The following is a 21,651-nucleotide window of genomic DNA, read 5'->3' on the forward strand; positions in this document are numbered from 1 at the left end:
ATTTCTTTATATCTTCTTCAATTACCTTCATAAGCTTTCTATAGTTTTCAGCATACAGATCTTTTACATCTTTGGTTACATTTATTCCTTGGTATTTTATGCTTCTTGGTGCAATTGTGAATGGGATCAGTTTCTTTATTTGTCTTTCTGTCGCTTCACTGTTAGTGTATAAGAATGCAACTGATTTCTGTACATTGATTTTGTATCCTGCAACTTTGCTGAATTCATGTATCAGTTCTAGCAGACTTTTGGTGGAGTCTATCGGATTTTCCATGTATAGTATCATGTCATCTGCAAAAAGTGAAAGCTTGACTTCATCTTTGCCAATTTTGATGCCTTTGATTTCCTTTTGTCGTCTGATTGCTGATGCTAGAACTTCCAACACTATGTTAGACAACAGCGGTGAGAGTGGGCATCCCAGTCGTGTTCCTGATCTCAGGGAGAAAGCTCTCAGTTTTTCCCCATTGAGGATGATGTTATCTGTGGGCTTTTCATAAATGGCTTTTATGATGTTTAAGTATGTTCCTTCTATCCCGACTTTCTCAATGGTTTTTATTAAGAAAGGGTGCTGGATTTTGTCAAAGGCCTTTTCTGCATCGATTGACAGGATCATATGGTTCTTATCTTTTCTTTTATTAATGTGATGTATCACGTTGATTGATTTGCAAATGTTGAACCAGCCCTGCATCCCGGGAATGAATCCCACTTGATCATGGTGAATAATTCTTTTTATATGCTGTTGAATTCGATTTGCTAGTATCTTATTGAGAATTTTTGCATCCATTTTCATCAGGGATATTGGCCTGTAGTTCTCTTTTTTTACTGGGTCTCTGTCTGGTTTAGGAATCAAAGTAATACTGGCTTCATAGAATGAGTCTGGAAGTTTTCCTTCCCTTTCTATTTCTTGGAATAGCTTGAGAAGTGATAGGTATTATCTCTGCTTTAAACGTCTGGTAGAACTCCCCTGGGAAGCCATCTGCTCCTGGACTCTTATTTGTTGGGAGATTTTTGATAACTGATTCAATTTCTTCGCTGGTTTTTTGAAAAAATAAACAAAATTGACAAACCTCTAGCCAGGCTTCTCAAAAAGAAAAGGGAGATGACCCAAACAGATAAAATCATGAATGAAAATGGAATTATTACAACCAATCCCTCAGAGATACAAACAATTATCAGGGAACACTATGAAAAATTACATGCCAACAAATTGGACAACCTGGAAGAAATGGACAAATTCCTAAACACCCACACTCTTCCAAAACTCAATCAGGAGTAAATAGAAAGCTTGAACAGATCCTCAGGGCAAACAAATAAAAGGAGGCATTTGAAAACTGGCCCCCCCTCCAAAGCTCAGACAGAAACTAACACAGCTTTCCAAGTTCACCTGATCTGGGAACTACTTGGTCCTAGAGCTAATTTAGGACTGTTAGTTTCACTGAAACAGACACGTCTTTAGAACTATCAGCACTAAATAGAAGACTTTTCTCCTGCGTGTGTTGGCCAGAAGTCAAACAAGTACCCGCTTTCTTGAAAAATTTGTCAGGAAGAAAGGAAAAAAAGGTAGGAGGAGTGGGAACGTATTTGTTGTTTAGGGAGAAGAACGTGGTTGTGCCCTAAGTGAAGCTGGTTGTTTGGGGGGAAAAACTTTTAAGACAGTATCTGCATGTAAACAGTGAGGTTGTGAAAAGTTTATGGAAAAACGGCATCTTTGGAGAGGAGTTCACGCGTGGTCGGTAAGTGGCTCAAACGAAGACAACTTTTTTTTAATGTGTATTTAATTTTGAGGGGGAGCAGTGCAGAGAGAGGGCGACAGAGGATCCGAAGCAGGCTCCAGTCTCTGAGATGACAGCAGAGAGCCCGACACGGGGCTCGAACTTGAGAACCGCAAGATCGTGACCTGAGCCAAAGTTGGTGCTTAACTGACTGAGCCCCCAGGGGCTCCTCAACTGAAGGGAAGTTTAAGTAAGTAAATGAGCTTCAGTGTCAAAATTAACACTGGTGCAACATTGTCTTTGCACAAAAACAAAAAACCCCAAAGTTTTCTTGAGCTATCATTCTGCTGTTGATGAAAAATTATAAAGGGAAGTTTTTCTTTACCTTTAAAGTTACCCCCCTCCCCCCACACAAAAGATTCTGTTTTGCCAAAACGGAGTCAATATTTAAAAGAGCTACGTTTTGCTCACCACAAGGTACACATCTTGCGTTTGGCTTTGACATTTTATTTGTCACTGTGATGTGATGAGCGCCCGACATGGGTTCATGGTGACCTGGGATCCTGTTTAATCAAGTGTTTGAAACTTTCCATATTGTTTCCTGGGAAATACTTCCTAAACCCAAATTCTAAAATAAAGCCTTTGGGGGCTCCTGGCTGGTCCAGCCTGAGGTGCGTGGGATTCTTCATCTCAGGGTTGTGAGTCTGAGCCCCACGTTGGGCAGAGAGCTTACTTAACAGAGATACATAAGTGAAGTTACAACTCACTACAGTTTAAAGATAAAATAAAATGAAGTATTTTGACCCCAAGCGAACTGAAATCTCCCAGAGACCTCCTGGAACATTTCAAAGGTTCTTTGAGAAATTAAAGTAACAAAGCGTATTAGGTATGTGAAAACACACGGAGGCATTATCAGACAGGTGATGTTAGACCCTCTGAGATCTTGGTTATGTAGGTACATTATTAGAGTAAGTGTTCCAAGAATTGTATGAGAGCTCCAGAAATCCGATGTCCCGGAAGGTGATCATCTTGATGCGTTGTATGGCACAGAAATAACCAAATGTCCTTAATTGCATCGTCATGTGCTCCAATCGGCTCTGTCACCACGGCTGTTTCAAAGCCTTCCGTCAATGACGGACGGTCACACTTTTACTCAGATGCTTCGTCTGTTAGAGCGTCCTGTAAACGTGCTTCATCTCCAGGGAGACTCCTGAAAGAAAAATGTGAGTACAGGTTTCTGGTAACTTTAAGATTATAAAATCGAGCTGGGTGGGGCGCCTGGGTGGCTCAGTAGGTTAAGTGTCTGACTCTTGGCTTCGGCTCAGGTCATGATCTCACAGTTTGTGTGTTGGAGCCCTGCGTTGGGCTCTGCTGTAGGCACGGAGCCTGCTTGGGATCCTCTCTCTCTCACTCTCTCTCTTTGTCCCTCCCCTGCTTGCACTCTCTCTCTCTCTCTCTCTCTCTCTCTCTCTCAAAAATAAATAACCATTAAAAATAATCTTTAAAAAAAACAGTGATAAGACATTTCTTTTATAGTTTTTTATTTTTGAGAGAGAGAGAGAGAGAGAGAGAGAGAGCGAGCAGGAGAGGGGCAGAGAGAGAGAATCCCAAGCAGGCTCCACACTGTCAGCGCAGAGCCCGACTCCGGGCTTGAACTCACGAACCCTGAGATCATGACCTGAGCTGAAATCAAGAGTTGGACACTTAACCAACTGAGCTGTCCAGGCGCCCCTAAGGAGACATTTTTAAAGAGCTTAGGACCTCAGGAAATATTTTTTAATCCTTTAAATGTGCACCTATAGCCATTTGACAGAGACATGATAAGGTAATCAATACAAATCCTTGAAAATAAAAAGGTGTTACATTAGGAGAAATGTATAAGGAGAAAACGACATTGAAATATAGGTTCAAGAAGAAAAAATGAAAGATGCAAAATTTCCCGTTAAAGAAGGAAAACTCTTAACGTGCATTTTAACTGGACACGAGACTCTCAAAGGGCTTTGGTACTCAGCTGCCAGTGCGTATGTGAAAATCAGTGAGGGGGCACCTCACTGAAGCGGACTGGGAGGCTAGAAGGGGGGCAGTGAGGGGAGCCCCCCACGCAGCGTCCGTCACAGGAACAAGTGTCAGAGCCCCGCACGATGCGTCTCCTGCCGGAGATGGGCCACCCCCACCGAGACACTCATCACCCTGACCTCCCCTTTCCTCCCGTGGACTTTCCTTCACAACAACCCTCCCAGCCTCTCCTTCTTCTCCGTTAAAAAGCATTCCTCTCTTTCGTTTGTTGGAATTGCCTGTGGTTTCGCCTGTTGGATTTGACCCCAATCCCAATTTTGTCATGCCCAAATAAACCCATTTCTCCTTGGTAAAACAACTTTTACTTTCGCGTATACATTTAGAAGCATTATGAGGGGCGCCTCGGTGGCTCGGTCCATTGAGCGTCCGACTGTGGCTTGGGTCATGATCTCACGGTTCCTGGGACCGAGCCCCGCGTCGGGCTCTGTGCTGGCACCACGGAGCCTGCTTTATTCTCTCTCTCTGCCCCTCCCTTGCTCGTGTGCGCTCTCTCTAAAATAATATAAACATTAAAGAAACTTAAGAAATATATAAATGTTAGGAAAACTTTGATTAAAACAAGAATGCTCACGGTATGTCAGAAACAATATCCTTGGCAACTGTGTACATTTATGATGCAGAACTTAAACGTCTATGTGGCGTGTGGAAGGTGAATTTTTCAAAACTCTTTATTATTTTTTTAAGTTTCTTTTATTTTGAGAGGCAGGGGGGAGGGACAGAGAGAGAGAGGATCCCAGACAGGCTCCGCGCTGTCCGCACAGGGCCCTAGGCCACCTCAGAACTGTGAGATCGTGACCCGAGCCGAAATCGAGAGTCAGACGCTTCGCCGGCTGAGCCCCCAGGCGCCCTGAATTTGTCGAAGTTCTTGCAGGGGAAACGGGAGCATAGAAGTTTGATGACCACTGCCTGAAAAACAGGCCGCTGAGTCCCTTTCCCTTTCCCGCTGGGCTGTCCTTGGGCCCCCGCTCTGCGTCTCTGCTTCGGGGCTCCTCAGGCTCCCCGGGCAGGCCGCCCCCATCTCTGCTACGACCTTCGCAGGGACAGTTTACAGGGCGGCCTCAGGCTGCTCACACGTGGGGGCGGAAAGGGGTCCTCCAAGTGTGGCCCTTGCCCTCTGTGGAAGGTCCCGCAAGGACAGGGAACACCGGGTCGTAATCACCTGCAGAGAGTTCAGAAGGCTCATAAAATCTGTGTGTTTGGGTGACATCGCAGGATGTGCCCACACACAAACACTGTTACATTATTTCTTTCTTAAAAAGTTATTTATTTTATTTTTATTTGTATTAATTTATTTATCTATATTTATTTTGGAGGGCAAGAGGGACAGACCACGAGTGGGGGAGGGGCGGAGAGAGAGGGAGACAGAGTCCCAAGCAGGCTCCAGGTTCCCAGCTGTCAGCACAGAGCTGACCGGGCCTGAACCTACGAACCCTGAGATCATGACCTCAGGCGAAGTCGGATGCCTAACCGACTGAGCCACCCAGGTGCCCCCTTTCTTTTTTGTTATGTTTATTTATTTTGAGAAAGAGAGAGAGAGAGAGAGAGAGAGAGAGAGAGAGAGAGCGCGCGCCCATGAGTGGGGGGAGGGGGAGGAGAGAGAGGAAAAAGAGCGTGAATGGGGGAGGGGCAGAGAGACAGAGGGGGAGAGAATCCCAAGCAGGCTCCACACTGTCCCCACAGAGCCCAATGAAGGGCTCGAAACCACGAACCGTGAGACCATGACCTGATCCGAAATCATGAGTCGGAACTGACTGAGCCACCCAGGCGTCCCCATATAGTTCTATTTCTATTCTAGTAGTAAGCAGTCAGATGAAATTCGATGACAATGATAGTAACATTAAACGCACGACTATTTAGGGATCTAACAAGATGTGCGAGCCCTGCGGTCCGGAAGCTACACCCCGTCGCCAGGAGAGAGCAGGGAGCGCCGAGCGAGCGAGGGCGAGGCCCGCTGGGTGGGGGCCGGGGGTCTCCCGGGAACCGGCGGCGGAGCGGGGGCCGCAGCACCACCGGTGTGGGGCGCGAACACGGTGTGAGGGGCTTTGCCATTTGTGTCTCCGTGGGGACGCTGTCCCGCACTGGCGCCGCTGGGACAGGGACCGCGCGTGGGAAATGCTTGTTGGATAAATGAGAATAGCTAGACTGAAGGGGAAGCCAGAAGGACTTGCGCTCCTCGCGGGAGCACCCTTCTCTACAACGGAATGAAGTCGCAGGGATGGGAGCAGAGGGCTGGGTCCCCCGAGGGCGCTGTAGCTCCCAGGCACGCACGTGTGGCAGAGCCCCAAAGGTGCGGAAGGGAGTGACAGGCCTCACCGTGGACGGGGTGGCTCTGGTGTGCCCTGTGGGGCGCAGACGTGGAGAACCAGGGCCGGGGTCGCCGTCGATGGCTAGGGAGCACTCGGGCTTGCCCTGGTGAGTCCTGAGTCGGAGGCAGGGACAGGAAGTGGGGAGGCCCTCGGTGACTGATCAGGTGCTGGCCCTTCCGGGTCATCGTTACAGGGGTTGCTGTGCGGCCTCCTGGACCAGTTGCTACAGTTACTGGTTCGACTTCCTAGAAGTGTCACTTGTGGCAGCCTGGCTTTCTGACTGACGGCTCGGGGGAGGGTCGGATGTGGGGGTCTCTGCAGGTGAGGGTCTCTGCAGGTGAGGGTCTGGGTGTGGGTGGTCGTTTAGGTGAGGGCGGGCCAGCTCCGCCCCGACGGTGGTGACCAGCGCATCTGCCTTCCCGCAGATCCCTCGGTGGCGGGTCTTAGCAGAGGGGATCGGGGTTCCCCAGCCGGCGCCCCGCCCGCGACCACCACGCAGCGTCAGTCCCGTCCCTCGCCGCGCCTGCGCACGCGTGTCCCGGGCCTCGGAACCCCCGCCTCACGCGCGCGCGCCCCGCCCTTCAGTACGGGTTCCGCGCACGCGCGCTGAGCTGCTTAGGCGCGGCCGCAACCCGCCCCGCGCACGCGTCGCACGCGCCGCACGCGTCCCGCGTTCTCGCGCACGCGCAGGCCCCTCCCCGCGGCCAATTGGCGTCCCCGCGGCTTATCCGGCGCTTATCTGTTGTGCGTCCGCCGGCGCGCGTCAGTTGGTCGGGGTCCGGGGTCGAGGCTACGCGCTCTGCTGGGCCTCGCATACGAGTATCGGTCCCCCGCCCGCTCTCCTCGGACCGTCCGGCGCCCACCCGGCCCCGACCCCGACTCGCGGTCGCAGCGCCCTCGCTTAGGCGCCATGTCTCAGAGCGGGACTCCCGGACTGCAGGAGGAGAACTTGCAGGGTGAGGCCGTGGGAGCCGGGCACGACCCGCGCCGGGGACTGGTGGGTGCGGGGCTGGCAGGGCCGGGCGCGGGTTGGGGTAGTTCAGGGGGCGACCGGGGGCTGGCGGGGCCAGGACAGAGGGCGGCAGGGGACTGGCGGGGAAGGGGCCGGGGGTGGCGGGGGGCTGGCGGGGCCGGGGACTGGCGGGGAAGGAGCCGGGGGTGGCGGGGGGCTGGCGGGGCAGAGGACGGCCGGGGGCTGGCGGGGCCGGGGACTGGCGGGGCCGGGACAGGGGGCTGGCGGGGGATTGGTGGGGCAGGGGCCGGGGGCGGCCGGGGACTGGCGGGGCCGGGACAGGGGGCTGGCGGGGGACTGGCGGGCAGAGGGCGGCCGGGGGCTGGCGGGGCCGGGGACTGGCGGGGCCGGGACAGGGGGCTGGCGGGGGATTGGTGGGGCAGGGGCCGGGGGCGGCCGGGGACTGGCGGGGCCGGGACAGGGGACTGGCGGGCAGAGGGCGGCCGGGGGCTGGCGGGGCCGGGGACTGGCGGGGCCGGGACAGGGGGCTGGCGGGGGATTGGTGGGGCAGGGGCCGGGGGCGGCCGGGGACTGGCGGGGCCGGGACAGGGGGCTGGCGGGGGATTGGGGGGGCAGAGGCCGGCGGCGGCCGGGGACTGGCGGGGCCGGGACAGGGAGCTGGCGGGGGACTGGCGGGCAGAGGGCGGCCGGGGGCTGGCGGGGCCGGGGACGAGGCCAGGGGTGGCGGGGGACTGGCGGGGCAGAGGACGGCCGGAAGCTGGCGGGGCCGGGGATTGGCGGTGCAGGGGCTGGGGGCGGCTCGGGACTGGCGGGGCCGGGACAGGGGGCTGGCGGGCCACTGGCGGGGCAGGGGACAGATTGGATACCCCTAACAAGCCTAAACGCCGCTCAGGCGACTGGGAATCCCGCCCTGAAGTCACAGCTGCCTGAGTCCGCATAACTTAGTAAAGGCGCGTTTTATCGCGTATTCCGTACTCCGGCGTTGATTTTAGCGAGCAGATGCCCAAGGTGGTTCTAGTTGGATTGTGGGCTTTAGATTTAAGGCATTACTAGTTCTGCCCGTGGTGACTGTTGGGACTTACTCGGGAGGCAGGAGAGGACGAAGGGGTTACTGTTGATACAGGGCTCAGGTCCACCGGCCACTCTTCTTAGGGTAAGATAAACAGCTTAATAAATGGTATAAGCATGTAAGTGTTTTTTGTTTTTTAAGTTGGGGTTCCATTTGTACTAGAAGGTTCATTGCAAACCAAAGCTCAGGATTGATTTGTGGGACAAAAAAAATCACTGTTCCCGGCCAGCACGCGGTTCCAGATCAGGCAGTGCTCCGGGGCAGACACGTGCCTCCAGCCTTGCTGGTGTGCCTGTTGTTTCTGGGTCTCCGGACTGTCCTTTTGCATTTTGGGGAGCCAGGGCTCACAGGGTTGCTGGGCATTGCCCACCCACACAGCTAAGTGAAAGGCAGCCTCGAGAGCCGCCTCCTGGGTCTTGCCTCAGTAGAGCTGCGATGCAGCCCTTGTTCTCTGGGCCTCTGGGGGCCCAGGAGAAACCCGGTGGCGCTGACCTTTGTATTCTCTGAAGCAAAAGTTCACTAATCTGAGTGAGCCTGTAAATAAGCTTTGGCTTGGAGAATGAATGTTTAAGTTTCATTAAGATTGTCGAAATCCTCGTGTTCAGAGAAATCTGGTGAGCTAATTCTTGTCCCTTACAACAGGATCTGACTAGGCGAGACTGAGTCTAATACCACGTGTAACGTGCATTTAAAAACTGCAAGCCATTTTTAAAATCCTGTAATCTCTTTAAAATTCGACATTGACTAGTTCTTTGAAATCGACAAAGGGATTAAGGGTTTAAAGGTTCTCTGTCTTTTCTCCTGTAAGTTATAAATTCTTTGCCTTGGGATCATCCTTTTTCTCATTGTCAAGCTACTTACTTTGCAACATCGTGTGTCTTTCTTATGGGCCTTGTTCTGAGTGTTCCACGGGGGCTCAGATCGCCCTCCGTCGACTGACCCCAAAGTGCTGAGTCATTGGCAGTGCAAAATTGCCAGCTTCTGAGTTAAAAGCTTTGTTTTTCTGTTTTGCTTATTCTATAAAAAGATGTTTACACACTGAGTGGAAATTCACGTTTAGGACTCTTCGGGCGGTTCTCTTGCGTGTACGTGCTGCCGGGCACTCGCTCACTATCTGCCGGGTGTGGGTGGGGTCACTTGCGTCACATCACGTGGTGCTGCCCGGCTGCCCTGGGAAATGTGAATCCGGGCACGGCTCCCGTCTGAGGCGGCGCGTGCCCCTCTCGGTTCTGGGCTGATGACCTCTTGTTTCTCTCTGAGCCCGAGCGGAGCCAGCCTCCTTCAGCCCGCCCTACAGACAGCGGCAGCGCTTTCCTTGAGAGCTGATTGGTTGTTCCCTGGTGCCCCCTGGTCCATTCTAGTTTCAGCAAGATCCCGATCTGCCTTTCTTGTCCCCACTTAGATGTGCAAGTGCTACCGTGCAGGAGGGCGGTAGGTAGTAGGATGGGAGGCGGTGGCATGGCTGACTTCCCACGAGGACCCCTGAATTCCAGGCCGACTGTTGATGAGTGCATGGGTTTAGTAAGGTGCTCACCAGTTTGCTCTGAGATGCTCCCCCCCACTTGCTCCCTGCAGCCAGTCAGATGACGCTGCTGTCACAGCCAGCCCGCTCTGGGCAGAGGTGTCCGAAGAGAAAAATGGGGTTTCTTTGGCATGGAAATTCTAGTAGAATTGTGCAGTTTTTTTTAATTTAAAAAAAAATTTTTTTTAACGTTTGTTTTTGAGACAGACAGAGCATGAACAGGGGAGGGTCAGAGAGAGAGGGAGACACAGAATCTGAAACAGGCTCCAGGCTCCGAGCTGTCAGCACAGAGCCCGACGCGGGGCTCGAACCCACGGACGGCGAGATCATGACCTGGGCCGAAGTCGGACGCTCAACCGACTGAGCCACCCAGGTGCCCCAGAATTGTGCAGGTTTGAGAGTGCAGGTTTCAGACGTGTAGGTTCTCGCCCAACTCACAGATGGTCACTGAGAGGCCCGAGGCGGGGCAGAAAATCAGGCAGGTGAGCACAAGTATAGGAAGAGTCAGGCTCCCGGTGAAGTGACCCGGGGGCTGCTGGGAGCCCGGGGGGACAGTGCAGACAGGATCTCGAGTTATCAGAGTCCTAGGTCAAATCAGGTCTCTCATTCTGCCCACCTAACTTGAGAGGCGTGCATGCATTTATTTATTTACTGTTGTGTTTACTCACAAAAATGGCTGTGCTTAGAGAAGTTTTTAGAACGTGCAGTTTTCCCAGGGAGGAAGCCCTCTGAGGAGGGAGCGAGTTCCTCGAGGCTTAGTGGCCGCTCTCCCTCTGGGAGGTGCGCCTTCTCAAACGTCCTTGGTTCTGTTTTCTGTCTGTCGTGCTGTCTCACAGGTTATTAGGACGCCTGCCACCCCCCTGACCAGTCCTTCTCAACCCTGGCTGCCCAAGTCCCGTTACAGCTTTTCCAAAATACATCCATGCTGGGGTTCTGCCTCCGCATTCTGGCTCGGAGTTTGCAGAGCGCCAGCGAGGCTTCTGGAGAGCGGGAGAGAACACGGCCTCTCCGTCTCCAGGGCTGAGACCTGCTACCCAGATCAGGGCCGGAGGGAAACGGGATGTGCTGGGGGTTCCCTGTGGGCTGTCACATGGCACAGAGGAGGCAGGAGGTGTGGCTGGCGCTTCATCTCTGGCTTGTTCCGAGGCGTGAGCTGGGCTGTGTCCCCGTTAGTGTGGAGCATATGTGGCGGGGAGCGGGGGGGCCTGCCTTGGACCAGCAGCGCCCCCGCCTGTTTCCTCGTGAGGCCTAACTATGGCTGGTGACTTGGTTTGTTGTCTGTGATTGAGGAAGCTTTCTGAGGTGGTGAAGACACGTTATCCCCACCTCTCCTGCTGGAAAAGATGAGGGACCTTAGCGGGTGCGTGACGTGGGTGGGCGGATAGCAAGCCCGGTTTTCCCTTGCCAGGAAGTGTGCTTCCTGCCCAGTTGCGCAGGTTAATAATAAAACTCTCTTCCTAGTAAATCATCCTTGGAAAACAGCTTTTGGACCCAAAGCTTTTGCTGTAGAGAATCCAGAATGGGATTTTTTTTTTTTTCCCTCGGGATGCTTAGGACTTTTTATGACATGATTTTAAAAAGCATGGGCTGGTCTCATTGGGTCTTGAGTTGATCCTTGTAATGTAACAAAAAAAATAGATATACGCTTACATTTAATAGTGTTACATGTCAGTTTTGTCTCAGTTTATTTTTTATTTTTATTATTTTTTAAGATTTTATTTTTAAGTAATCTCTGTACCCAACATGGGGTTTGAACTTGTGACCCCAAGATCAAGCCACACGCTCTTCAGGCTGAGCCAGCCAGGCAGCCCAGTAATATCTGTTTAAGAAAGCATATGTTTGGGGTCTTTTTCCTTGCATCTTGGCACTGAGCTCCAAAAGCCCTTGGGATTTCTTGAGTGACAGTAGTGTATTGAGGAGCCCTGTTGGGACACACGGAGTCTGCTAATGAGGTGACTTAGCAGGGACCTAAGTGGCCTTTGCATGGGGGAGTGAGGGGAGAGACAAACCTGAGACGAGAGGCCGGGCTCTCAGCACCTGCCCCCCTCCGGGGACAGGAGCGGCTGGAGGTTGGTTAGGAAACCTTCATACAAAGAGCTTCAGGGAGTTTCACTGGCGCACATGCTGAGGTGCAGGAGCTCCCCACCCCCCCCGCCCCTGGTCCTCGTACCCTGTCCTGTGTGTGTGTGTGTGTGTGTGTGTGTGTGTGTGTGTGTACTTGGCTGTCCCTGAGTTGTGTCCTTTGTAATAAGCGGGTAAGTAAGGTGTTTTCCTGGGTCCTGTGAGTTCTAGGGAAGGACTGGACTCGGGGCAGGTCTTGTAGGAGCCCCTGCATTTGTCGTCTGCGGGCAGAAGCGCGAGCAGCCTGGATGCCCCGTTTGCAGCCGCTGTCAGCCGCAGGCAGTCTTGTGAGGCGGACCGTGTGGGGCCTCGCTGGCTCCGGGGGGTCACGCTGGAAATGAGTCATCGGACAGCCAATTGGAGACTCCCCCCCCCCCCCCCAACACATTCCAAGTTGGAAGTGACATCATGAAAAGACCCCACACCCCTTAGACTCAGGCACCAGAGCTCTTGGAAACCCGGTCGGCAGCCCAGATGGAAACGTCAGATGTGCGGTCTTGGGATGGGAGGTGTGTAGGATGCTCTGAAGTCACTGTAGCTTCTGCTGACACGTGGTGGCCCGTGGCCTGGGCTCCTAGCCGGACGCTGGCTTGTGCATTCATGATGCGCTCCTGCAGCTGGAGACAGTCACTGGGAAACGTGTGTGACGATCGTGTTAGCAGACTGGGAGGCTGTGAGCTTTGTGGCAGCGTCTTTGATCTGCTTTTTTCTGATGAATGTGACCTGTGGTACAAGCAGCTTACTGAGGGTAGGCTAGGACTCAGAGATGCCAGCTGGCTGGACGGCTGGCCGTCTGCTGGTGCCTCCGGTCCACCGTCCCCCCGACTGCACGGTGTGGGGCCACGAGGGGCGATGGTCCTCGTAGTGCAGTTAGAGGAGGTATGACACGGCCCCCGGCGTCTTTCTGGTACCCGCACGTTGTCTTTTGCAGCCTGCCTCCACCCTGTCCCAGCCCCCGTCCTCCACGTGCTGCCGGAGCAGCCTTGACAAGTGGCTGGTGCCTGAGATACACAGACCCGTGACACAGAATAGAGAGCCTGTCGGGCTCGGAAACAGACCTGTGCACATTGCCAGCTTGATCTCTGACAGGAGGCAGCCCGGCAGTGGGGAGCGCGGGCAGCTGACTGTCTGCACCAGACTGAGCGTGTGCACAGATTCCAGCCAGGCTCAGGAAACCCACGTCTGCACGACAGTCCCCAGGACAGATCTTCAGGACCTCGGAGTAGGAAGAGATTGAATATTTGGCTGAATTAAGATAAAAAACTTCTATTCGTCAGAACAAGACGTTAGCGCAAGAAGGCAAGCCACAGGGAAGTTACTTGTAACACGTTCCGATAAGAAAGGCTTGTATCTCGAATACTGAACTCTTACAGGCAGAGGAAGAGATTTTTGAACAGCTGATGTAAAAGGATGTCATCCAGGTGGCCAGCGAACGTGGAAATCCGGCCAATTTCGTTAGAGATGAGAGAAACATGGGCTCCTGGGTGGCTCTGTCGGTTGAACATCAGCTGACGCTTGATTTTGGCCAGGTCATGATCTCATGATTCGTGAGTTCCAGCCCCACGTTGGCCTCTGTGCCTATAGCGTGGAGCCTGCTGGGGATTCTCTGTCTGCTCCTCTCTGCTTCTCCCCTGCGCGTGCTCGTGCTCTCTCAGAATAAACATTTAAAAAAAAAAAGCGGAGGCACCTGGGTGGCTCAGTCAGTTGAGTGTCCGACTTCAGCTGAGGTCACCATCTCACGGTCTGTGAGTTCGAGCCCCGTGTCGGGCTCTGTGCTGACAGCTCAGAGAGCCCGCTTCGGATTCTGTGTCTCCCTCTCTCTGCCCCGCCCCTGCTCATGCTCTGTCTCTGTCTCTCAAAAATAAATGTTAAAAAAAAAGAAATCCGAGAAATGTAAAACCACGTGAGACGACGCCATCACGGAAGGGCCACCTGGGAAGACCGGCTGCGCCAAGCGGGCGGCAGCAGATGCTCTGCTCTCTCGGGAGGACTGCGCGTTGGCGCAGCTGTGTGTCGGGGCAGGTGTCTCCCGATAACCCTGATGGCACACGCGCTCCTCGCCAGCCGTCCGCTCGTAGGTCTGCATCCGATGGACGCGAGAGCGGGGACTCCGTGAGAGATGGGCAGTTCCGGAAGCACCGATGGCTGCCGTCCCCCACCCGAACGGGCCACGGATCCAACAGAACCCCCGGCTTGTGGTGCAGCCACAGCGGTGGGCCCAAGCACGTGCACGTGTCCACCAGCACTTAGTGGCCCCCGCGTCCAGCCCCCAGGTGGTGCCCTTGGGCCCTGACACCCCCCCCCCCCCAGCCCGCGCCGAGCCCGCTGCTTGCAGTGCGCTCAGGACGTCCAGGCGTCACGTCCCCCATCGTGGGACGGGCCGGGACTGTTCTCGAGCTCTCCTGCCTGCTTGATTCCCCACACGTGCACCACCCACAGCCCCTCCCCAGCCTGTCCGTGCCCAGCACGAGGCTGCAGGGTGGACGCCGTGTCCGTGGAGACGCCTCTTCCGACAGGCAGGCTCTCTCTGGCGGTGGGGGCTCCATCTGGTCCTTTGCTCACAGCCCGTGCAGGGGTTTAGATTGGACTGAGTTTATCCCAGGAACTCAGCCGGTGGGCCCGTGGGAGAGCAAGCCTGGCAGAAGGTAGTGCCTTGCCCTGCAGGCCGTGGCTGCCGGTGGTATTCGGTGTGGATGGTCCGGTGCTGAGACAGCTCTCTGAAGCCACAAAATCTGGCTAGAAGCAGCTTGGGATGTATGTAACGGATGTCACTTTTTAGTAAGTTTAAGGATGTAGACTTCCTTCTGGTAACAGCTTGGGTAGCTTGAATCCATGGGATGCTTTGCTCTGGTTAATCACGTTTAGTGAGAAATTACCTTCGTCCTAGACACGTTCATCCGGCTTCTGACAGACGGGAGCATAGAGCAGCGGTCAGGAGCCAGTGTCGGGAGGCGTCAGGGCCAGAATGTGTAGCTGGTGTGGAAATAAGCACACGAGAGAGTTTAAACCTTCAAAACAATTGAAATCTCTTCAGATGCTGTTGATACCCGTTTCTGAAAACTGAGTTGAAAGCATCCCAGTAGGTGGTCCCTGCTGGCCCAGCAGGTCACCGGACACCTGTGCAGGTGCCACCGGGCGGGTATTTGTAGCTTCAAGGAGATGGCTGCGTGTCCCAAGAGTCAGGGCTGGGAGGGTGGCTGGCTCCACCGTAGGTAGAAAATCCAAGCTGTGTCCTTTTTTGTCTCCGGCAGGCTCCTGGGTGGAATTGCATTTCAGCAATAATGGGAATGGGAGCAGCATTCCAGCCTCTGCTTCTATTTATAACGGCGACCTGGAAAAAATCCTGCTGGACGCCCAGCACGAATCTGGACGGAGTAGCTCCAAGAGTTCTCACTGTGACAGGTGGGTGTAAGTACGCACGCGCATCCGGTGCTGACGGCCCAGTGCTCGAGCGGTCACGGTGGTAAGTGCTGCTTGAACCTGAGCTCGGCGCACCTTCAGGAGTGGCCCTCCCCCTCTCCGTCCCTCCTTAGAGGGACCCTCGCCCTCTGGCAGGAGGGATGGGGCCTGGTCCGTGGAGGGACCACAGTAAAGGGGGGGGTGAGGGCGGGGGGGCAGATCCCACACCTGGTCCCCCGGCCTCTGCTTCCCGTGGGTCCCGGCTTTGTCATCTGGGTCACCACGAGCTGCTGGGCGTCAGCACTGCCGGTGAGTTGGGGCAGCGTGGCCTGGTCAGAAACCAAAGCTCAGGTGCTCGCAGGCCTGTAGCAGAGCACCAAGCCACGCAGAGCGAGCCTGCGGGCCGCGTCGGGTCCACCCCCGGGCCTGGCTCCCCGCTGCCTGCGCCGCTCCACTGACGAGGAGGCCGCACGGTCTGGCGCTGGCCTGGTGCCAGCGCTTCCTGTCTCGGGAGGTGGCCCCGGGCCGCCGGGTGCTTCGTTTGTCGGGACGGGAATAATGTGCCCGCCTCGCTCTTTTCCCATTCTCGCGTGCGTCACTACCAAGCCCGCCTCGCTCACAGACTCCGCAAGATACGAACCGAGCTTCGGAGATAGACGCCCACAGCGTGGGAGAAAAGAACAGCTCTCAGGTAGGCCGGAGCGGGCTGTGCGCCGGGTGCCGTTTTGACGTTTGTATGGTAAGCCTGTCCAGTGGAGCTGAGGGGGGGAGGCTCTGGTGTTCTCAGGGGGTCTCTTGCCTTTTTGTAAAGCCACGGGTGGGGGCAGCGACAGCCACCGCTCGGGCCTCGCACCCAGCGGGCCAGAGAAGTGTGGCTCAGGTCAGGTAGGGGGCCTCTGCTGCCCTCCCGTGCCGTCCCGAGGATACGCGGGAGGGAGGTGGGCTGTCCTGGGCCTGCAGCCTGGACAGGGGCCTGTGTGGCCAGTTGGAAGGGTGGCGGGGAGCGGGTGGCCTTGGCTGTCGGTCGGATGGTGAGCGCGTGTGCCAGGGTCCGCTCTTTGGGAGAGCCCGGCGTTATCCACAGAGCCTTTCGTGGCCCCCTACCATCGTGACGCTGACACCCCTTCCTCAATGGATGCTGTAGACCCTTCCAGAAACGATGCTTTAGGCCGTGCTGTTGTTGGCATAATTCATGGGAGGAGCACACAGGCCAGTTACTTCAGTCTGAGCTCACTTTTTTAACATTTGCTCAAGTAGTTAATTGGTCTTACTCGCCAGGTGCTTCGGTTGTGTTGTGGGGGCTCCAGTGTGACAGCGTCAGGCCCTCGTGCTGTGGGGCTTCTCCAGTCCCCCCCAACCCCCCACTCCCTCTCCCTGCTGCACCTGCGTATGTTGGAATGCGCAGAAAGTGTTTTTGTTTTTTTTTTTAATGTTTTATCATCTTTTTGAGAGAGGGAGAGACAGCATGAGCGGGGAGGGGGCAGAGAGAGGGTGACGCAGAATCCAAAGCGGGCTCCAGGCTCCGAGCTGACAGCACAGAGCCTGACACAGGACTTGAATTCTCGAACCACGAGATCATGACCTGAGCCGCAGTCGGATGCATAACTGACGGAGCCACCCAGGCGCCCCTCCAGGAAGTGTTTTCTTTGGGTGTTCTCGGTAATTACAAGAACACGAACAATTGACTTCCTTTCCCATATTTATTTCAAAGTCTCTTAGGAAGCAAGGTCTTGAAGTACCACTGAGTCACTTGATCCTGTGGGGTCTCCCCTCAGGGCCTCCCTCCCACCTAGGCTCTTCCAGGACTGTCCCTGGTCCCCCTGGTATCCTGACGGTGCCCCCAGGCAGCTGGTTTGTTTTGCCGATGCATTCTACAGTCTTTCCAAAGTTTTTAGTGGTTTTTCAGATTTTAAAGGAGGAATTACAGGATATACTAAGTATAGATAGAGATTTTATTTTTATTTTTTTAAGTTTTATTTATTTTGATGAGAGGGAGCATGCCAGGGAGGGGCTGAGAGAGAGAGAGAGAGAGAGAGAGAGAATCCCAAACAGGCTCCACACTGTCAGCAGGGAGTCCGACTCAGGGCTCAAACTCACGAACCGAACCCTGAGATCATGACCTGAGCCAAAATCAAGAGCTTTACGCTTAGCCAACTGAGCCCCCCCAGGTGCCCCAAGTAGAGCTTTTGAAATGCAAAAAAGAAAACTCTGTGATCCTGCTCTTTAGTCCCCTGTGATTAGTGTCTTGTCTTACGGATTTTAAGATGTAGCTTGAAATCACAGGTGCAGGTATGTTTTTGGATTTTTCACTCCCACTGAACACAAAATCGTTCTTTTAAACTTGATCAGGGGGCACTGTGCCCTTCAGAGCTTGTTTTGGGTTTTAGATGGTTTTTATTTGCTTGTCTCACAACCAGCCCTGTGGTCGGCATCTTTGTGCGTCCCCTTTGTCCTCTGTCCTCACTTCACGTGGCTTCCTTGGGACAGTGTTTGCAGCCTCAGCGTCTGTCCCAGAAGCGAGCCCCCCAACCTGCCGTCCACCCACCACCCGGCCGTGGGCCTCCAAGCCCGGCCTGCGTGACGGCGCGTGGGTGGACGGCGGCATTCCGTGGCGGGGCCGTGAGGGGCTGACACACTGTTCACGTCGACTCTGTCGCAGTCCGAGGAAGATTATATCGAGAGGAGGAAAGAAGTCGAGAGCATCTTGAAGAAAAACTCCGACTGGATATGGGACTGGTCCAGTCGGCCGGAAAACATCCCCCCCAAGTGAGTGTCCTCGGTGTCGCGGGGTCTCGGTGGACCCGGAGCGTGTCCGCTCACTCGCGTGTGTCCCCCCAGGGAGCTCCTCTTCAAGCACCCGAAGCGCACGGCCACGCTCAGCATGAGGAACACGAGCGTGATGAAGAAGGGGGGCATCTTCTCGGCGGAGTTCCTGAAGGTCTTCCTCCCGTCCCTGCTGCTCTCGCACCTGCTGGCCATCGGGCTGGGGTGAGTGAGGCCGCGCGAGGCTGCCCCCGGGGAACCGGGTCCCAGTCAGCTTACGCGACCTGCGTGTGGCCAGGCCCGGGACTTGGACCCTAGCCTGAGACCCTGGAGGTGCCCCTGCCTCACCTCCCGGCCCCACCGCGGGGATGGCCTCCCGACTGAGCCCTGACAGCAGAGGCTCGTCCCGCCCGGTGCTTTTGTGGCGTCTGGCTCGTCAGCACGGACGGCCCCGTGTCCTGTGTCGTCCCGGGCCACGCCTCCCACGTGCAGGCGTGTCGCGGCCTGGCTTGGCAGAGCCGGGGAAACGGGCCTTTGCGCCCCCTGGCGTCTGGTGCCGCTTGCCCGGTGTGGTCCCAGCCTCTGTGTGGGTGGGTGGTGGTCTCACGAGCCCGGGCGCGCCTCGTCCCGCTGCGGTTGTAGCTTGTGGGACGGTCCGCGTGGTCAAGATGGGCTTCTGATTCAGGCCGGCACCCCCTGGCCGGAGGGCTCGGGTCCGGGGAGAGGGAAGCCATGATGACCCAGCCGCTGACGCACAGCACCCTCGGCTTCCTGAGCCCCGTGGACGGGGAACCCGAGCCTCGGGCCCTTCCAAGTTTGGGGGCGGGTGGGAGCTTTCTGGCCGCCCCAGCGGCCGTGGGGGTTGCGGGGGGGGGGGGGGCAGAGCTGCCCACCCCGCCCTCCCTTCTGAGGCTCAGACCCTACTTCCGCCTGGGAAGTGGCTTCCCCAGGGGCCGGACCCCGTCCCCCTCGCTGCCCGGGGCTCGGTCTCCGGCACGGCTGTGTTCTGGCCAGAGCTTCTCCCGAGTCCGGCTCTGGACTGTTCTCCACAGCTAGCGAGTCAGATGGCCGCTGCTTAAACGCCTGGTTTGGGCCTCCATTTCAGGGCTGATGTCTGCAGCTGGCGCCCAACGGGCAGAGCTTGCTGGCCCTCGGGACTAAGTCCGTCTCTGGTCCACCCGAGGCGGCTCCCCTGAGGACGGGTGGGCTCGCGCCTGAGCTCTCCTGCTGGGCCCGCCGGCCCCTTTATTTCTGCCCCCCTCTCGGTCAGTCTGAGCCTGACCCGCGTGCTGCTCTCCGGGCCCCGCTCTCGCCCCCGGCCCTGGACCGCCTGAGGGCAGCGCTTTGTTGCTCGGGGACCGCCCTGGTGAGGCTGGCGGACGCGAACCCACGGCGGCGAAGCCGCCGGGTCCGCTTCGAAAGAAGCGCCATGGCCGTTGTGTCGTGAGAGCATCTCTGCTTGCTTTGTGGCCTCCTCTGTACTTAGAACACAGCTGGATCTCTAAACGTGACTGCAAAATACTATGACAAATCACTAAGCGTTTGATAAGGTTGCAGATGCTCCTCACAAAGTTCTTAGGACTGGGTGGCAAATAGGCTGTCCCCTTGCATCCGCTGCCCCCGCCAGGCCGTGAGCGGTGCGCCCACCTAACTGCTCGTTGCTCTCTCTGAAGGATCTACATCGGAAGGCGTCTGACCACCTCCACCAGCACCTTCTGATGAAGAATCAGAGCCCGGCTTTTCCCCGCGGCCGGATCGCCGTGGGGGCCGCGGCAGCACCGACGGAGGCCTGTCCCGACCCCAGGAAGCTGCACCACTTGGTTCTGTAAACGCTGCGTTTCCGCCTTTAGTGAGATGAAAGAAAAGACAGGAGAACCAGGCTAACCCGTAATCGTATCCGTGGGATCAGTTAGTGCGCATGTCGTGTTGGTTAACATCTGCTGTAATAATTCGGTAGTAAATTCTCTTTGGATATTATAAGTAAGTAAATAATTTTAACATGCTAGATACGATGTATGTAGTATTCTGGCAGATTATCTGTAACCAATTATTCAGTGAAAATACTTTATATTTGCAAAGAATGAACGTTTATTAAAATGACTACATGAGGGGTTTATCCCGAGTAAATATTGTGGCCTTATATTCACACTATTATAGGAAAGACTACATTCAAGTGGATGCAGGTTGTCTCCTAAAGACGTTTAACTCTTTTAACGCAGAGTTCTTTGTCACGCCGTAGAATCCCGGAACAAATGCAGGTTCCGCTGTACTGTTGGGACACGAAGCCGTGCGTCCCTGCGGGGGTGGGGGGGACTTCCGTCTGGGTGGCCACCTTGGACGCTCGCCTCCTGCCCAGGGCCCCTGTCCGTGTCCTCCTCTCCACTCACTCTGGATTGCTGGATCTAGTCCTCCCCGTGGTGTTGGGGTTTCGTGTGTCTTAGAATCTGCTCCATCCTGAGCAAACCTGTGTCTACTTCAAAAGACTGGAAACAGAGAAAAAATAAATCTTTGCCAAATCCTCGATGACTGTAGTCACGTGGTTTAAAAGTGTTCTAAAAGCTTTGTGGGTGAACCAGGCGTACGTCCCCTTGTCCCCTTTACCTTTCCTACGGCGTGGCGGTGGCGGCGGCCTCTCGGACGCACCGTACAGATCCTCCTGTATCTGTTCTGCACCCGTACACTACGTTCTGTTGTGTTAAAAATAAATAACATTTCGAGTTTTTAAAATTTCCGTTTATATTTAGATGATTACCTCAGGTACAGCAGCTCACAGCCATCTCATTTGCAGAAATTTCTGCTGCTTGAATGGGGTCGGAAACCTTCCCGGCGCTCGACTTCTGGAAGATAGGTTCGGTCACGTGGAAATGCTCCGGCCGAGCGAACTCCCGTGACAGACAGCAGGGGGTGCCCGTCTGTCAGGAGAAACGGGCTGGTCCCTCTGCCGCTTCTGTCCCGAGCGGCCAATGGCCTGATCCAGGGGGCTGCACTCAGCGTGGCTGAGCGGGGTCCTGCGTCTCCAGGGTTGGTGCCCCTTGAGCACGGTTGACTCCCCTGTCGCCCTCTGGGTCATCACTTTTGCCCCGCTCTTGGTGGCACTAGCTGAGCCCTGGGCAAATCTGGCTGGAAGCCCCCGAGGGCGGTCAGGAAGGTGCTTTCCCCTGAGTGACACCGGGAATGAGACCGGGCTTTCTGGAGGCCCCTCCCCAGAGTGTGTGTATTGGCAGGTGTCTCTCTTTTGTCCTTCCTTTCTGGCGTGATAACAGCACACAGTAACAGCTTTTGCTAATAGCCCTTTTTACTGTTCACTTTACTCGCTGAAGAGTGAGTTTACGCGTCTGGGTGACTTAACGTGCTGCAAACAGTCTTGGGTCTAAAGAGAGAAGCCTGCAGTTGCCACTTTTAACTGAGTTTTCTGGTCCAGACACCTGCAGACTGGGTGGGGCACTTGGGGGCGGGCGGGGAGGAAACCCATCAGCATGTGACCTACGACCCGTTCTAGGAATCCTCCCTGAGGATCACCCTGTAAAAGTGCGTTTCTAGCAGCGTGTCACGGGAGAGGCCCCCCCGCAGAGGGTGCGCCAGCCGTGTGGGCGATCGGCTTGGACACCACACGGGCCCTCGGGCATCGGGCAAGCTGCCCCAGGCGACCCTGTTCAGAGCTGGACCCACTACGGCCCAAACTGCAGGCTGATGAACAAAATAAAGACGTA

At 55.4% G+C, this 21,651-nt stretch overlaps 1 protein-coding gene across 1 annotated transcript; it reads left to right on the plus strand.

Annotated features, from left to right (window-relative positions):
- Positions 1 to 6,848: 6,848 nt before the first annotated feature.
- BNIP3 (BCL2 interacting protein 3) lies at positions 6,849 to 20,464 on the plus strand. Its single transcript, XM_030335534.1, has 6 exons — positions 6,849 to 7,050; positions 15,031 to 15,181; positions 15,785 to 15,869; positions 17,838 to 17,944; positions 18,017 to 18,166; positions 19,615 to 20,464. Exons 1-6 carry the CDS (start codon positions 7,005 to 7,007, stop codon positions 19,658 to 19,660), a joined length of 585 nt encoding a protein of 194 aa, XP_030191394.1. The 5' UTR covers positions 6,849 to 7,004; the 3' UTR covers positions 19,661 to 20,464.
- Positions 20,465 to 21,651: the final 1,187 nt, after the last annotated feature.

The sequence above is a fragment of the Lynx canadensis genome, chromosome D2, assembly GCF_007474595.2.
Source record: "Lynx canadensis isolate LIC74 chromosome D2, mLynCan4.pri.v2, whole genome shotgun sequence".
Taxonomy (NCBI): domain Eukaryota; kingdom Metazoa; phylum Chordata; class Mammalia; order Carnivora; family Felidae; genus Lynx; species Lynx canadensis.

What these genes read in the sequence shown, in the direction of transcription:
- BNIP3 (XM_030335534.1), top strand. Translation starts at nt 7,005, where the DNA reads ATGTCTCAGAGCGGGACTCCCGGACTGCAGGAGGAGAACTTGCAGG. An exon ending in GCAGGAGGAGAACTTGCAGG is followed by an intron (nt 7,051 to 15,030) that starts GTGAGGCCGTGG and finishes TGTCTCCGGCAG; the next exon opens with GCTCCTGGGTGGAATTGCAT. An exon ending in AAGAGTTCTCACTGTGACAG is followed by an intron (nt 15,182 to 15,784) that starts GTGGGTGTAAGT and finishes GTCACTACCAAG; the next exon opens with CCCGCCTCGCTCACAGACTC.